Raw genomic sequence first — 18,166 nt, 5'->3', positions numbered from 1 at the left:
CGCAGCTGCAATGGCCGACTCCGAGAAGCCCTCCTTGCGGATTTCCTTGAACTTCTCCATCACGAGCGCCTCCACCTGCGCACAGCCAGAATGCTCGCCAAAGCAGCAAAAGTGGTGTGATGAAAGGGGCTGCCCAAAGGGCCGACCCCGAAAGTAATCCGCGCTCAGGCCGGCCTTCCGCCTTGTCTGGGCTCTTAAGCGGCCAATCAACATCTTCTTGCACCGCACCTTTTACGCACATGTGCATACTCATACGTCCAGAGTGCGCCGGGTGTATACTCATACATCCAGTGTTGCAAAGCTGTTGGCTGGATAAACTGTGGATCCCGGCGCCGAGGCCATGGCGCGACTTCGGTTGCCAAGAGCTCAACTCTAATCATTACCGTCGCCTCAGAATGATGATGGAACCCCATTCCGACCCCATGGGAATGAAGGAGGCAGCAGCAGATCGCACCTTGTCGACGTCCTCTGGCGCAACGCCCTTGAGGCCGATGGTGTAAGCAGCCTGGCGCAGCGTGTCGTCAATGCCGCCGCCCACGATGCTCTCGCCCAGGCCGCTGTCGTTGAGCGCCTTGCGCAGCGGCGCGGCAGAGGTGCCTGTCAGCAAGTAGTCCAGGAAGCCAAGAGCCATCTCTGTCTCCACGTCCAGGTCTTGCTCAGACAGCAGCCAGTTGACCGATGCAAATGCCTTGGGCACTTCCTCCTGCAAGAGACTCACAGCATGATGACGCGCGTTTATGACAGGCTTGCTTGTTCTGATCGCTGACGTTCAGTGAGCTGTATCACTTCGAATGTGCTGTCTTTGTTATTTGTTGACTATTTCCTGCCATTATCTATGTGATGTAATGATGAGCGCTCTACAGCACCATCATATAAGATCTACTCTTGATACATCAAAGCAAGCTCCTTTCCAGCTCGCTGCGTGTGAACCACCTTGCACTGACTAAATCCGAAACTTCTTCAGGTTTGCATGTATGTGTTACCATCACTCCAGCTCACATTTGCGACAGAGTTTTTTATGAACATGGAGAGCGCTGTGGACTCCAGCTGCTCATTGAATATATGCAGCAGGTAGAGGAAACACATCCCCATGAGTTCCTGCAAATTACAGTTATGCTGCTATAACAAAGAGTATAACAAAGCAAGCCAACGTCCCAATGCTCAAGACCACGCACTGCTCAAAAATGTTCAATGGCTGTGAAGTCAAACAATGCAATCAAGGCGGATCGCAGTCAACCGCCAAGGGCAACCGAAATCATCACATCACGTCACACGACCAGGCACTATATTGCGGCGTCAGCATCAGACACACTTAAGGTAGCAGCTTGCATGGACCTGGCATGGCTCCCACCTACTTTCCTGACCTTTTTCGGCCTTCCTGAGATGAAAGATCAGCTTGCTGAGCGCGCAGCGGAGCATTTCTCCCTGCTACAGTCCAGAAGTTCGCCAGGTAGGTGTCCCTTTTGGGTCTGTATCCCTTAAATGTATTATTTCATGGGGCAGAAATGAGGGTCGGACCCCATTCTGGCAAAGCGCTGCAACAGTCTCATCATACCTCGTCGTCGCCGGTGGCATAGTGGCCCACAACGCGCTTGGGCTCTTTGAACAAGGGCTGAATAGGCACAAGGGACTTGATGTCAGTGCGCTTGTCGAAAACATCCAAGTATGCAGCCAGCCGCTTCAGTCGTTCCTCGATGGGGTCATCTCCATACATCCAAAACCTGCACAGCAAACCCGCATCAGCTGGTGCGCCATTATATCATCACACCTGCATGCACCTGGACGCTTTGCAGCAGAATCACGTGACGTGTCTTCTACATCGGGCTGTAGTTTTGCTCTTGTTCCTAGAAGGCTGGAGCTTAGAACGCAATGCACCGAAGCTGTTGACAGCCAACACCGCTGTGTGCATACCAGTATCTACATGGTCGACACTCGCCTCAACAATCACTTTGCGGTTACCGATACAGTAGTGCTCCCCCTCTGATTAGCCCAAGCGCTCCCCTTGCTTCCGAATATACTGATTCACAGTCTATGGCAAGTGTGTCTGCTAGCAGGTGGCTTGAGTATAATTGCAGAGCTATTGCTGACACGGAGAGCACTCCCTTGCTGCTACTCCGCTACTTAAAATCTGTCATCCAGATGGGTGAACCATATCCGCGCACACCTCATTGAAGCATGGCACTCGCGGGTTGCACACACCTTGCATTGGACGGGTGGTAGTACTTTGCGTGGAACTCCTTGAAGCGCTCAAAGGTGAGGTCAGGGATGACCTCGGGGTCGCCTCCAGAGTTGACAGCGTAGTTGTTGTCCGGGAATAGGTGGCGCTGGATATCCTCATAATGGATCGAGTCTGGCTGCGAGTACACCCCCTTCATCTCATTAAAGACAACCCCCTTAAAAGTCATCTCGTCGTCCTTGTTGTCCAGCTCATGGTGCCATCCTTCTTGCGCAAAGACGAACGGGTCGCTGATGCAGCGAGGGTTGAAGACCGCGTCCATGTAGACGTCCATCAGATTGTAAAAGTCCTGCATGAGGGGGAGATGAGTCAACGCAGCTAAGCACTTCATTGCTGCCCAAAGAGCCCCTTAGGCAAGGGCGAACTGATAGCGGTATAGCCTGGTGTGGGGAACACTTTTTTCCCACCCCGGTACATGCAGACGTCAACCAGATTGCACAAAATCTTGCTGGCGCGACCATGTCAGTGCATGTGCGTACTGCTACAGTACAGATGGAACCATATGGAGCAGGCATCTTCCAATTCCCCTTGGGCTTGACATCAGTCAACGCTCCAACATCCAACGGCTATTGTGCGCGTGCAAGACAGCACATCTACAACGACATTGGTATGTTCCTGAGAGCCGCTCTTTCATCAGTTGGCACTCATGACCAACACCATTCCGGATTCGTCAAATGATTGGACGATTTCTTGTTCATGAAAACACTCGATGTTCTACGTCAAGCACGCAGCCATCATGCCCAGCAGCACCCAAAATTATGCTGGTCACTCTTTCATGCAGTTCGAAAGTTCACTGCAGTGACAAGGCGTGCAATGGAAAGTGTACACTTGGGTTCATGGGTGGCTGCACCAAATGACGGTGTGAGATGTGATCGTTTGACGTCATAACTCTACGCACCACTCACCTTGGCAGCACCAGCCACATTGCCTGCCCTGATAGAACGTGCGCCCTATAAAATGTGAGGGGATACTTGCAAGAGGCGAACCTGCAGGTTGGTGGAGGCGACTGGGTAGCATGTGCGGTCCGGGTAGGTGAAAGCGTTGATGAACGTGTGTAAAGAGCCCTTGATGAGCTCCACAAAGGGCTCCTTAATAGGATATTTCTTTGATCCGTTCAGCACTGAGTGCTCCAAAATGTGCGGGATGCCAGTGGAGTCCTCCACGGGGGTGCGGAACACGACGCCGAACGTCTTGTTCTCGTCGTTGTTGGATACGGACATGCACTCCGCGCCGGTCCTCATATGCCTGAACACATCCTGAAGCCCTGTCAATACGCTAAATTACAGACTCTTACGCTTCAGGAAACTCTGCATGGGCAGCATGAGCAGTTTGGCACAAGACACAGCCCCGTCAGGATGTAAGAACAGCACAGTTCAGCGCGTGAGACACCAAAATGGCACGCGGTTGTTCAATACTGCGTGTATTACATGTCCCATGCCAAGCCGCGGACACTTACCTGTAAATGCCAACTTGGCTGTCGTACTCAGGAACAAACTCCTGGCGGACAAGCTCAAACCCGTAAGCGTTTTTCGGCATTTCCACGCTGGAAGCGTTTTTCACAGGAGCAGATATAGCAAGAGCACGGACACTCTTACGACCGCTCTGGTGCGGAAAGAGATTGCGCCACGAATGTCCAGCGGACTTCGTCAGGGTGCTCGTAACCAGTTGGCGGGACTTGCTGGGCATCTACACACACAAATCATGTTAGCTTATGCATGCCCTTCCGATTGCCCCAAGCGCATATGAGCTACATGTGGGCACCAGATGCGGCAACGAGCGGAAAGCGTGGACTGCCTGTTGCGGAGGGTGCGACTACATGAGATGTCACCTGTAAACACAGAGGCCAAGTGACACAAAGGCGTTCGTGCATGCAACGATTCCAAGATAAACTCAAGTAAAATGACGTCGTGAGAGGAGCGACAGCATCAGAAGCTGCATGATGATTTTGAGGATGACAACTGCGAGGGTTCTGGAATACCCTCCCCTGCCCAACTTGAAAGAAAACAACAAGCCGCATGATCGAAAGATCACATTGAGCGAATTCCACATTGAACACGCCATTCAACAGCACCTAATCAAGGCTCAAATGGTCGATCATGGCAACTTTGTGGTAACAAGTGGCTGTGGCTTGTGCAAAGCAAGATGAGTGGCTGAGTCGAACTCACCGGTAACGCCGTGCGACTCCCCAAAGCTTGCAAACTAGCTATTGAGATCATATTTGCCGACTGAAGAACAAGTTTGAGCATGTGCATCAAGAAATCCAGCGTTGTCACTAGTCGAGACGCAGTCCTCGAGTGAACTCTGGCCAGAAGGTGAGATGCCACTTAATGAGAAATCCACTTGTATTTTGGTCCTGTGAGTGACCACCAAATACGTCTAAACGATTGCCCTAACCGACGACATCCATCATTTGTCAAGCCCACGGCGTACGCCACATTTGTGGTTTGGGCCATGCAATGCTAAGGTATCGAATAGGTTCACCACGTGCGTCCGAGTCAATATTTACATCGCCAGACTGCAAGAAAAACATGTGGGATCGCCACAAAGGATGCAAAATTTCGCAAAGCATGTACTTCTGATTGAATGCATGCGAAGCACATGCCGACTGTCTATCACCGGTTTGGTATTGTCCTTTGGATCGTGACAGATCTCCCTGATTCTGCTTCCTGAGCTACGTCAACCCTTCCGGCACCATGCAGCGCGCTTTCTCATGCACTTCCCCTGGTACTATTGACGATATGCTTTCATGCTTCCGCAACTGACCTGCGATGTCACGGATGCTTGAACTGACAGATTTATGATTGCAGGGTGCAGGGTTCTGCCAGCGCGCTCATCTCGCACATGCACAGCGCGTGCAGCTGTGAATTGCCCCAATGAAAAGGTGCGCTGATTGAAGCAAGGGACACGTGTGAATTTTGACAAGTAAATTGTTTCACATGGTAACAATGTGACGGTTTGTCGCTACACGCGCACTATCTCAGGATACCTTCGCACGTCAGAACATAATCGAGTCTGGAAACAACCCCCCATACAAATGTACTTCATGCATTCACCCAGTCAGTACGCTCGTGTGCTTTACGGACGCCTGATTACTCCTGCTATTGTACTTCTTACCTGCTCGTGCTCCAGCCAATTCGCCCAAGTCCCAGGCTGTTGGCTACATGGTAATCAGTTGTGTCAGGGAGGACTTGTTCTAGTAACCATACCATAGCAAAATTCACTGGATCATTCATATATCATTGACAAAGCCTTCGTCATTCCCTAAAAACGACATGTGATCGGAGAAGAAGGGGTGAAGCGATGTGGGCCGATGGGGGTCCCAATGCTATTCAAATTTCACATACCACAAACCCGTGAACCCCGTTATATACGTGAATCATGCGTACTGCTGCAGGTGAATCTACAAGCCGAGCGTGTAGCTCAAGCTGCTGTGGTTGGTGTTGCCCTGAACGCTCCAAGCTTTGCCTGGGCCCAAGCCTTTGCAGATGAGGCCGCTGCGGTATGCAACTATTCCGACAAACTTGCTTGTGTTTCTTAATCGCTACTTTATTTCAATGGCCTATCTCATCACAACACTGCTCCAGCCACATGCACATTGACAATTGCAAGCGGAACCCACCTACGAACAAACAGTTGTCAGCTTTCCACAGCGTAACGTGCTTACATGTTTGTCCTGTGCTACATCACATCGCCTCTGACGCTGTGAGCCTCCCGCTGTGACATGCATGCAGCGGCTGCACACCTTGCAGTTTGAGTGGCATGCCTCTCAAACCTGAGCACACCCTGGTTCCAACAAACTTGCTTGTGTCGCTGCCAATGTCTTGTAGTGATGCAAGTTTGACATCAATGCATTCAAATGAGAGGATGCACCGCAATGCAACTGAATGGAACATTGACAGGACAGATCAAGGTTTCATTCAGTGGGCTGTTGCACTACATGTTGCCCAGCCCTCAGGTGATCGGATGCTGGCTTCATAGGTTGCTCGAAAACGCGTCACGCCAAACTCCCACTGTTCCGTAGCAACTGATTTGTATGCACAAAACATCACACTCTCCTTGCGATCTATGACATGGGCAGCAGCACCACTCATCATCGTAGGGATGTCATCGCCAAGGCGTTTGTTTGCCGCGGAATAATGCGATCAGCTATGCCACACACTGAGAAATCTTAGGTCTGAATAGTGAACAATGAAGCCATGTCGACTCAATTGTGGGAGATTCGTGTTGACGACGATGTATCTTTTTACAATACTACGGCATCCACATGGGCATTGGCAGCGTTAAGCACTACTTGGGATTCAGTGCTATCATTACCACCACTGAAGGCTTTTGAGACATTCGGGAATGCAGGCAAACCGCATGTATGCTAGGAGTGTTATCACTACAACAGAGGCGAGCATACCTGGATCAGCCTGACTTACTTTGAGCGTGACAAATTTGCAGGCTGTCCCTCCTGCTGGCCTGAGCGTCAAGGAAGTGGTCCTTTTGCTTGCCCCGGTTGTGCTATATTCCATCTTCACTCTCTACCGATCAACTCTCAATCCCACTGCCAAGGTGTGCCTAATAAAACGCATATATGAAAGCTACAAGCCAGGAAATTTGCTTTGTGGGCCTGTGTCCCTGAGAATGGGTGTTTTTTTGGGGCGGACATGGGGGTCGAACCGCATTCTGGCGAAGCACTGCTACAAGCAGCTGCTACAGTGAGAGCACCGACTCCATGCCACACTTGATACACATCACAGCACACACACAAGTTCGCATCCTATTGCTGCAAGTGCCTGTAATGCTGTTTCGTGGGGTTATATGCTGCAAAATGTAGCCAGCGCGTCTCCTAGCATATGGCACTGTTGTGGGGGCTAGCGATGGGTTGAGTATTTGGTCTAGGAAAAGCCAGGCAATATGGATTTGTTAGTCTGTTAGAGAGGACTGCACACCCAGCCGTAATCAACCGCTGTGACCGGCTTCCATCTTCAAGGGTTTTCTGCAGACGGCGCGCACTGGAACTGCGAGATCTATGGTGAAACACAGCATAAGCGAAGTGAAGCATAGCTGGTTGCGTGTGGGTAGTCTTGTAGCGTGATTATTGTGCGAATTGAGTGATGAGTTGGATCCGAAAGGTCCCATTCAATCCAATGTTTCAGGTGTCCATCTGAGTACATTCGTCTTGTGCAAGCTCTACTGATCTGCTGTGCACTGCTGCAGGCTGGCGATTTCCTCTTCGCTGTTGTTGCATTGGCTATCTTTGCAAATATCATGTCCATCATTGTCTTCAAGATCCGATGGTTCTAAAGCAACTCCCGTCGCCCCGAATGATGGAACGTGCCTTGAGCGGTCAGGCAGGCAGACTGCATTGCTTGTGCTCGAGCAACAGTCGGTCTTTGATATGTTCTCGACCAAGTTTGCGTGAGTGAAAGTCCTGTCCAGTTGCTGTTATGGCCACCCTCGGTCATCCTCCACCTGCTACCATGAATTCATTGAACATGTATCGTACTGTATTTGGCCAACCATGTCCTGTGTAAGCTCGTTCGCAATTGTCAACACAGTTTGTACACACATGCTTCAATTGCCTTCAATCCCTTCCTTTATAAGTGGTGTTGCTTTGTTTTCCTGTCTGTTGCTAACACAGGTGGGTCAGAATTGTGGCCTGTCATCAGGATGCGCTGACACGGACATGCTACGCTTGTGAAGACAGGATTCCTGCCAGTTTTCGTGCACCTCCCTGTGATGTGTACGCACATGACTCATAGGCAGCCTTCTTTTTCGCTTAATGTTGCAAACCCATGCATAAATTGTCAAAACCTTGCAGTCAAGGAAATTCACAGTAACTTCCATCGTTCAACTGTCAAGGAAAAGTTCTGAGGCCGTAAGGTTGTGCTCCTACAGGCGAGCATATGCTGGTAGCTACCTGTCCATAGATTTCAAGAAGAGTACATGTTAAATATCAATTGCCACTGCGCTAACACTCCAGCATGCTCTCCTGCTCCCTGATCATGTGAGAGAGCTTCTCTCACGTGGTCAAGGAGAAGGAAAGCATACTGTTTTGGCTGACACTGCCAAACATAGGGGTATCGGGCGCGTCAGGGATGTCCTCGCATAGTGCTCGTGGCGTCACGTTGCCGTTTTCGGCCACCCGCATTGGGTAGGGCATCAAGTGGCAGCGCATCGCTTGAGGTTGGCTGCCCATGAACTGCGCCCAGCTTTCCTGCAGAGAGAACCCATCAGTGCTGGTAGATGCCTTACCAGCATGCCTGCTCCAATCTGAAGAGATAGGTGCCGCCATGATGCCTGACTCATGACCATGAGTCATGGTCAGATGGGTTATATGTCGGCGCATCCCAACCCTGACAAGCGCATCTGGGAAATGTTGTCGAGTATGCTAGCGTGTGGACACGTCTAAATATAAAATTAGCTGCGACAGTGCGACGAATTTGATTCCCAAGTGGTTCTTGGAGTTGCCAATGTCCATGTGGATGCGGTAGTGGTGTAAAGTAATAAATCAGTGAGCATCCATCAGGTGCGGCAGCACTACGCACCTCAGCCAGCGCATTCACACGATTTACGCACTCCAAGCTGCTCGCGTTCCTGAAGCAGCTCTCCACAGCATTCAGGTGTTCTGCAAAGAGGGACATCCGGAACTGGTGCACCAGCCCTCGAGGGGTGCGCCCGCTCCCGGCACACCGGTGCGCAGGCTGGTGGATCCCCGCCGCAATCTCTGAGTCACGCGTGCCTGCCATGGATCGCATGTTGATGTTTGCGGAACCAATGATCGCGTACTCATCATCGACGATCATCATCTTGGAATGCACATACACCATGAATCGCCGATTTCGGACCACCTCAGCAGCACGCCCAGCAGGGCCCTTCCCCCCCCCGGACCTGTCATTCGCGGTGGAGTCTCTTCCCCCCTCTTCCGGATCAAAAGTGAGCCTGCCGCTGGTGCCCTGAGAGCGCTTGGAACCAAAGTCAACGAAGCTGTCCGAGATGTGGTCGTCCAGATCTGCCGCCCGGGGGGTGGCGGAATCGTCGGGCTCGCGATTGGCGAGGCAGTAGAAGTTGAGGTAGTGCCAAGGCTTGCGTGGGTCGGTGGCGGCTGAGGTGGCCGGGGGGCACCGAGTAGTCTCGAGGGCCCGCGCGACCTCGCGGTACATCGCACGAATCGTGTGCATCTGAAATGCGAGGATCGTTTGATTGGGCTCGCTGCCCTGCACATGCAGCATGCAGTGTTTCGCCAGACCCTCGATTTCTCGGGTCCAGGTGCCCAAAAATACATGAATTTTTGGGACGACAATCGGGACTACAAAATCCAATCTGGCAAAGAACTGGCAGCATGAGTACTAGTAATTACCTATCGTGCAGGCGTCAGTGCAACCGAGGTTTTTGCAGCAACCAGTCAGAGTACGTGCCTCGTTTGATCATCACTACCACATTAGAACATACCCGACAGCATCGGTTCTTGGTGTGCTGCGTCATTGATCGCTCCTCACGCTCCACAACATGATTCGGCAAGTTCGCTTCTGAGCCCAACTTCTATCCCAAAACATCATGAACTTTTAGGCATCTGGACCCATACATTACACAGTCTGGCCAAATGTTAGCTACCCGTCTTGCCTGTCTCTTGATTCAAGTCCGGACATGATCTAAGATTGAGGCGTACGAGATCGCAATCTCGCACGGAGGCCGGCATCAAAGGAGGCAAAAAAGCGTATGTTTGATAACAAAAATGCAGTTGTTTTGTTACCTTACTGTGTATGTGCTGATCCAACAACATGGGCAGCCAGCCATGATTGTGTGCAGCCCAGGGTAACGCATGAGCACCTACAGTCGAGGGGCTGCAGGAGCGATTCGAAGCATACTGGGTTGCCTTGTGGGTGGAGGGGAATGACGATGTACGCACAGAAGCGTTGGGAGTGTTGAATTTTGGTTGTGATCTTCTGCACGATCTCTGAGGGGATGATGTGAGAGCAGCCAGCTTCGTGATGGCTCTGCCACATGTAGCTGGAGCCTAGGAAGTACTGGTTCTCGATGTAGATGAGGTCCTTGGCTCTCCGGATCTGGTGGATGTACCTGCATGCTTGTGCAGCAGGATGACGAGGACAGCAATGCGAGTGACGACGCTACCGTCCATGACGATGTCCATGATGATTTATCTGTTTGCAACACTACTGCATGCACATGGACATTGGCAACTCCAAGAGTTACTTGGGCACTACTACAGAAGTGCGTATGTACTTGTCCATTTTGGAAGTCGCATCACAAGGTTGAAAGCATCATATTCAAACATCCTATCCGGAGTCATGCCATCAACATGATTGTGAACACGTGCCACCTGCTCAGCGAGGGCAACCATCTTGCCATGGCTGCAATGCACGTGCTCACATATGTCTACGCAGCGCATGCGAGACATTCTTGCTGGAAACTCCAAGTGCATCTGGCATGCGACCCAAAAATGATCCACTTGCGGCTTCTGGCGAGCGATTTCACACGGAACGCACCCAGACAGGATGGAAGCGTCCACAGGGCGGCCTTTCTTGTAGCGGAGGGCGGGGTAGCTGACGCCTTGGTCCATTTTGGCCGAGCGGCCGTCGATGCTGCGCATGATCTGAACGGTGCATGCGTCAGGATGACTAGGATCTTCCACAGGCACCTTGGCCCCCGAATGCCCCGACCCACTGCCATAGAGCAGCTCTTCTGCATCGGCACATTGCTGCCTCCAGCGCTCCTGCAACAGGCGTGATGATGATGATAAGGTTGCCAATGCGCTACGGGAATCTAGCATCGGCCTATGTAGGGGCAATGCCACCATGTACCGGTGTTCTCTTCCGGTTGTAGCTCGTGCCGGCGGCCGCGCGTTTATGACAGGCTTGCTTGTTTTGACCGCTGACGTTCAACGAGCTGTTTCACTTCGAACGTGCTGTCTTTGTTGCTTTTTGTCTATTTCCTGCCAGTATCTATGTAATGTAATGAGAAGGTATTCCCTATTTCCTGCCATTATCTATGTGATGTAATGATGAAATATTCCTGCCATCATCTATGTGATGTAAGGATAAGGTATTCAAAACTTTGGCGCTACGAGCTGCAAGGAGTTCAAAACAGGATAGCCTGTCCGGACCGCTGAGGTTCAATGAGGTATCCTGTTTAGAACGTGACTACTTTGTTGCTTTCGGCCTGCGCTGTAGTACTTGCTCTAATCTATGTGATTAAATTCTTGATGATGAGATGTCACCGACGCGCTTCGGGAACTCAGCATCGGCCTATGCAGGGGCAACCCTGTGATACCCCGGCGCACTCTTTGACGAGTGTGGATTTCACCAATGTAACATCTAGGAGCCAAAGGCAATCCACTCACAGCTGGCAATATAACGTGGCCACGGTTGCCTAGGGGATGAATCTGCTAAAATGCTACTATTCTCGTCGCATAAAAGGGGAGAACCTTAACCCCATTCAGGCGGAAGGCACTGCTCCGTCTGCGTGGTTTCAATCGACAGTACTCAACAGTGCGCGGACTGACGCGATGCACGAACAACATCACGCACCTCAAAGTTGCGCATCACGTCGTGTGCGGCAGGGCCTTCTATGCGGCAGTGGATATCGTGCCACGGCTCCCTCGGAGTGTCTTTCCGGTTAAGGCATGACTTGTTCTGCCAGTCGTCCTTGAAGATGCTGTTGCGATGCCGGAAGAGTGTGTGCTCCGCAGTGTCATAGCGGCCTGCAACAATTTACATTTTCACGATGAACTTCTTACCGCAACCACGTGGGCATCGGCCACACCTCGAGCAATAACCATCGCCTCGATCAATATGCGTTCCTCCACATGACGAGACGGGGGAGTATGTAGATAAGATGGTACAGACCAATACCTACTCATGGGTTCGATGAGTGTTCGGTTCCCCGTTTCTGGCTATTATGCATGCATGAATTGGGTGTTCGGACCCATGACGTGTTACATCTCAAACAGTGACACTTCCAATAATTTCAACCTGATGCAAACGACTAAAACTGCCCCAATTGAAGCAAGCTCTAAGAGAAGGTCACACTTCTTCGAGGGTCCTCTCGCGATACCACATTGCAGTGCTTCGCCAGGCAGTTGCTTTGTGGGTCTGTATCCCTGCAAATGCATGATCATCTGGGGCAGAAACGGGGGTCAAACCCCACTCTGGCAAAGCTCTGCCGCATCGGGCAAGCTGAGGACTGTACCTGTGGTGAGGTCGAGGCCGCCCACAAACGAGACGAGCCTTCGGCGGCCATGGCTGTCAGGAGTGTCGCAAACGATGCTCTTTTGGTGGTGACTAAAGAATGTGGACGCAGCTTGCGACTCCTTCACGTTGTTGCCCTTGCCCCCCCCCCGCCCAATCACGCGGCACGCAACCCTCGACCCCTGGAAAAAGCTTCGCGTCTCCTCGTCATGTGTCTTCATCACCCCTTGCCCCACCCCCATTGCAGATGCCACACTAGCGAGTGGCGCTGGCAAATTGATGCTGGACCTGCATGGCTGGGGACTTTGAGCATGACAGGCACGTTGAAATGCCTGCGAATATTATTCGGTCTAGGAGTGTTGACGGTGCGGGTGTTCTTTGGGATTTGGGGTCCGTGCTGACGTGTTGGTGACTTTGATTGATGATAAAACGTCACCACTTGCAATTCGGACACAACACATGACATAGACAAGAGTATTCCGGCTCAGGCCGCAGTACAGCTCGTTGAACGTCAGTGGTCGGGACAGGCAAGCCTGTCATGAATGGACGGTCGCTCGCACGAGCCAAAACTCAAAGAGAGTACATGACAGCATTGCCCTGCATAGTCCGACGCTGAGCCCCGAAGCGTATTGGTGCAACTCCATGTGCAACAGGGAAACAAATGGAAACGGGGATGGCTACCACAGAGCAAGGAAGCGCACCTGTCATCCCAGACAAGCATGCACACAGTCACCCCCGCGTCAGCTCGCTCCTTCAGAAGCGCTCCAAGAGTGATCCCAGAAGGTCGAATGAGCTGCGTGTGGGGGTAAATAGACCACCCAGTGATGTAGATAAAGTCTTGAGCAGCGCTCAGCGCGGCCACGATGTCGCTCCAACAGCTCCGGACCTCATAAACGTCCCCCCCCCCCTGCACAAGAGACGCCTGCAGAGCGCGTGGAGCCCCCCCCCCCCGACCCACGGGTCAACGGGGCGCCAGACGCCCCCCCCGCACTCACCCTGGCGGCCACACCTGGGAGCGCTGGGTACATCGGCGGTGGGTAAGCAGTAGGATGTTGCGCAGGATAATGACCAGCGGTTGCATCATCAGATGCGCGTTGCGCGGCGTCGGCTTGCGGGGGCAAGGAGGCGCGCGTGGGCGTCGAAGGGTACGAGGGGTGGGTAACGGTGGGGTAAAGGGGGTCAGATCGGTGCGCCTCCGTCGGGGGGGGGTGGGCGCAGATTGGGGGCTGGATTTGAGGGTAGATAGGCGTGGCGGATGCACCAGCCGGGGCTGTGAGGTCGGGAAGCGATCTGATGGGCACGGCGGCTGCGGTGGCTGCGCCCTGCACCGGCATCATAAGCGGGAAGGATGCACTCGGGGAGTATGCCAACGCAGAGGCCGGCGGCTGTGGGCCCCCAAAGAGGAACGACCCCTGGCCGGTGTCGCTGGGCGCGGGCGATGTGGCTGGTTCGAATGCTTCGGGCGGGGACGACCCCAGGCATAGGAGGGGGCCGCCGTCGTGGGATGGCCGTGCGGAGCCCGCGGGGTCGCTTGCGCTCGTCCAGCGCGAGGGCGTCAGAGACATGGCGTCGAGGTTCGAGGAGAGGGGCGGGTAGAGCCCTGTTGGGGGGGGGGGGGGGAGGGCATTGGCGGGGCGAATGCGGTTGTGCCGCTAACTCCCGCCACGAGGGTTGGGTATACTGATGTTACAGAGCTTGTACGGGATGACACGGTGTACGCGCCGGGTGGTAGGGTGCTGGACGCCCAGGGTGACGGGGCGCCTGACTGCAGGGTAGCGCTTGAGGGGTCGCGCGACAAGAGCTCATGCTGGTGAGTCAGCGATGGCGGCGGCAATTCAGTGGTTGTCTTGGGCACTGGGAGGACTGAGCCTGGGGTTTGATGCGCGTCTTGGTAGAATGTTACCCTGCAACGGTTGCCTAGTGCTTTCTTCAAGGGCATCCATGCAGCTACATTGCAGCTCACTCTGCTGCACTCACATGTGCGTATGTCGAGTAATCCATGCAGTTACCTTGCGAGCTAAATGACACCGCATGGCTCGAACGTGCGTACCTCAAGGAGTCTATGCAGCAACAGCTGAGCTCAACTCGATACTCAAAAGGAAGCGTGTGTGGCCTCTCAAGGTGGACAGCTGCGAGTCAGCTCTTAGATATTACATTCATGAAGTCCACAATCCAGCACAGAGCCATCCCGCTGAGTAGAAAGTACACTCGCGTTCATCAAGTGCACTCGCGTTCACATCTCAAAGGCTACGTATAAGATACACTCATGCTCATGCCCCAAACACCGTACTCCCTCCGCTGGCTGCTCTTTCAAGATAGCTATGCAACAGCATGAAACTATGGACAACGTACACACTCTTCTGCACCGCTACCCTCGAGTGGGGCTGTTATTCGCCAGGCAGAGTGATTGTTGGCTCCAGAAGCATGCACATACATGAATTTGGGGACAGAAATGGGAATCGAAGCCCATTCAGGCGAAACACTACAGTATGTGCATGGATAATGCATGAGTGGCCTTGCTGCTGCTGCACGTGTGCTAGGCACCCCATCATCCTAAGTATGCATAGCTGGTACTATGCTGCCCTGCATCACGCGGCGGCCATGTGTAGGCATACAATGTCACTACATAATTGCCAAAGTACACTTCACTTCAACTAACGCCCAGCAGCTATACTTGGAATCTTGAGAGCGATACCAGCGCTTCGCGAGCATGGGGTTCGACCCCCATTTCTGCCCCAAATAATCATGCAGTCTCAGGGATACAGACCCATACAGCAAACTGCCTGGCGCGATGCCACATTTGACAGTGTCACAGCCCAGAGGAACAGGAAAACCAGGACATAGGAAAATGCTCACCGGCAGCATTGGTGCGCGTTGAAGTAACAGTCGTGCATGATAGGGTCGAGGCTCTCGCCATGACATGCAGGCACGTGCTCATAGGACACCTCAAACTCCAGCTCACCAGTGGAGAACTCATGATGATTGGGCTTCACCAGCGGCCAGGAGCCCTTGACGCGCTTCTGCGATTGAAGCATCTCGGCCTTTAGGTGTATTTCACCGAACAGGATGTTGGGCCCCAACAGCACTCGATCCTTCGCCTGCACAGTTTGGCTCGTGACTCCGCTCTGAGCTCACGGAGCCTGTGCATGGACGTGAAGCCCCCATTTCCGTGCTTGCATCCCTGTAACGCTCCTTCTGGTCGTTGCGCCCCGCTGCGCCTCGTCATCGGCGCGAGCTCGCGCATGAAACTTGAAACCAGCGTAGTGGGCATGTTATCGAGCTGCTGGTGCAAAAGTTTAAGCCAAGCAAAATCAAAGGTGACAGGCACCCCTCGGAGGCCATTTTACATGAATCGTATGCAACTTGGCCAGTGGGTCGTGAAGCCAGCGATATTGTTGACAACACACCCGAGCAGAAAGCCATCTGAAGTCAATGCCGCGTTCAAAGTAATTTTTTAATTAAATATAATTTTAGAAATATCATGGTGCTAGCAACAGTTGCCAACAGTCTGTTGCAACAAAGCAGAGCAGACTTGCGAACGTATCTCAAGACGTCTCGGAGGCATCATTCGTCCCGCTCACATTCTGACCTCTTTCTCGCGCTTACAAACGACGCAACGGGACTTAATAGGCATAACTTTTTGCACAGGACTAACACAGTGGAAATTCAAGAGCTTGCAAAGGCTGCAACTATTGGCCGTCCCACGTCGGAGGGTTCTTGGACGATGCATTGCAGGAAGGCAGGCCGACAGCCGAGACGTACCCTCAGAATGACATAGTCGATTGCATGACACACATGAATATGAAAATTCTCGTTCCATATAGGCGCGGTCCGGCTTTTGCTCTTTGAGTTGGTCTTTGCAACAATGTCGCCCCCAATTTCGACTTCCACGAACGCGCCAAGCTCTTTGGACACAGCCATCTGGGCAACCTGCAAAAGCATGTCTATACGTTCCTTGAGACAGGAAACACTTGCCTTGTTCGTCATTCACATCGTCGCAGGCAGCAATGCACACACCATGGGCGTGCTGAAGCTGAGGGTACCATGCAGGCGATTGATCGTATACGAGTTGAAATGATCGACGTCGTACCGTGCTGATAGATTTCGTAGTCTTGGAAGAGATAAGGCCTTGCTGCTCACAGCCCAGCTGTATCTCCAGGGATATAGGGTGCAGAAATAAACAGTCAATATACAATGAACACGATGCGCACCTGGTTCGTCGCACGGACTGCATTAATAACTTTCTTTCCGACGAATCGCATTCCATCGCCGAACTGATAGCCTGTGTGCTCATCGTCAGCCACTTTCTTAGAGCGCCCCAGGTTGTGTGCACGGCCAATTTTGACATCAATGACACCGTGAAGCAAAACCATTGATATTAAACTTCGATATTGCTTATGAACAAGCGATTAGTGATGCTCAGTCTGCTGCACTCATACTGCTCTTCCTTGGGTATGCTTTCAATTCCTAAATACTAAGATTTATGAGTAGAGTGTACGTGAAAGCAAGACAAAGAGTGACAAGTAAGGTAACGATCATGGGAGCATGCTCAGCTTTTACTTGGCATCTTTCAGCGTTCAACATGTTCCGAGTGGGGGGCGCCCTAACTATCACGTGATAAGGCTTAGCTAATGTTACTGAGCACCGTCAGCGCGTTCATGCCACACTCGACCCTTACAAGTGCGCGTCTGCTACCAAAAAAGCTTTTTTGAGCAAGTTTCGTCTTACGAGCAGCTTTTGCCCGCGGCCACAGCCATTATTTTGTATTGCTAATTTTATAAACAAGCTTTTTTGCTTTGTTTTAAGTTTTGTTAAAAGTGTTCAACTGACTTCTTGGGCCACGACTTGGCAAGTCGGCTCGCAGAAGCTTGGGTATCATGTACGGTTCATGTCATCTAGCTCCCAGTCTGGGGGACCCCGAACGGCAACTGGCAGTTTGTCCCGACCCCGCAACTGTACTTGCTCATGCCCATCTCGGCCAGCTTAGCGTTAGGTGCTTACTTTGATAATATCCGATCAATCCAGCTGGTGCAAGGACTATCAGCATGACGCTCATCAATCAAAGAAGGTCAGAGAGATCCTTGACGTCAACGCATAGAATCTCTGCCAGCCTTACATGGAGAAGAATTGTAAGTGGCCTACTCCTCCTAAATGCTGATCCATTTGGCCGCCTCCGAGTGCATTCCAATCACAGCAGCTTGTTCAGACAGTAGCCCTGATCCTAAAAAATGCGTTTCCTCATGACCAACAGCCCCACGCGTGTTGCCGCAACTGCTTTTCTCACACGTCAAGGAATGATAGAGCTGTCTGATATTCTGCGACCAGCATCGGGTGACATTAAGTCAGCTTAAGAACAATGCACCCTTTTGTATTTACTTTTTAGGAGCGAGGTCGGCCATGGCTGCCTCGCCCGTTGTCAATGCCACCCTTTTCGGCTGGCAGGTTTCATTTATTCATTCAAAGCTCTACTCTTCAAGGATGCTGTCGAAGCGTGTGTCGGGCTCCTTGTGACCCAGACCCAGGCTACAGGCGAGCCGTTGGTGCTGTGCCTTTTGCCGCTGCACAATGCGACTAATCTCCTGGTCGTCCATGTCCCGCATTGGGGTTTGCGAGTTGACCCTGCTTCCAGATGCGAACAAGCCAAAACCAGCGAATAAGTCTGCAGCAGGGTGAGTCCCTTGAGGTTGGTGGCTACATCACATCGCACTTGCAAACCAACGAAGGACATGAGGTATAT

At 52.2% G+C, this 18,166-nt stretch overlaps 2 protein-coding genes and 1 pseudogene across 2 annotated transcripts; 1 reads left to right on the top strand and 2 right to left on the bottom strand.

The window, feature by feature from the left end:
- Nucleotides 1-379: 379 nt before the first annotated feature.
- LOC149809984 (presequence protease 2, chloroplastic/mitochondrial-like) lies at nucleotides 380-3,922 on the bottom strand. The gene is made up of 6 exons (XM_089994496.1): nucleotides 3,693-3,922; nucleotides 3,223-3,481; nucleotides 2,200-2,525; nucleotides 1,556-1,721; nucleotides 1,000-1,098; nucleotides 380-703 (listed from the first exon to the last, which is right to left on the bottom strand). The coding sequence occupies exons 1-6, from the start codon at nucleotides 3,920-3,922 to the stop codon at nucleotides 380-382; spliced, it is 1,404 nt and encodes a 467-aa protein (XP_089850622.1).
- Nucleotides 3,923-5,546: 1,624 nt separating this feature from the next.
- On the top strand, nucleotides 5,547-7,685 carry LOC149809983 (uncharacterized). Its single transcript, XM_089994495.1, has 3 exons — nucleotides 5,547-5,735; nucleotides 6,680-6,790; nucleotides 7,439-7,685. The coding sequence occupies exons 1-3, from the start codon at nucleotides 5,547-5,549 to the stop codon at nucleotides 7,523-7,525; spliced, it is 387 nt and encodes a 128-aa protein (XP_089850621.1). The 3' UTR covers nucleotides 7,526-7,685.
- A 4,039-nt stretch (nucleotides 7,686-11,724) lies between these two features.
- Nucleotides 11,725-12,671, bottom strand: LOC149809982 (phospholipase D gamma 1 pseudogene; annotated as a pseudogene).
- Between the last annotated feature and the right edge of the window lie 5,495 nt (nucleotides 12,672-18,166).

This window comes from Nuphar pumila, unplaced genomic scaffold (assembly GCF_984573655.1).
Source record: "Nuphar pumila unplaced genomic scaffold, dmNupPumi1.hap1.1 HAP1_SCAFFOLD_616, whole genome shotgun sequence".
Taxonomy (NCBI): Eukaryota; Viridiplantae; Streptophyta; class Magnoliopsida; order Nymphaeales; family Nymphaeaceae; genus Nuphar; species Nuphar pumila.
Note: the sequence above shows the minus strand (reverse complement) of the source record. Positions and strands in the feature narration are given on the sequence as shown.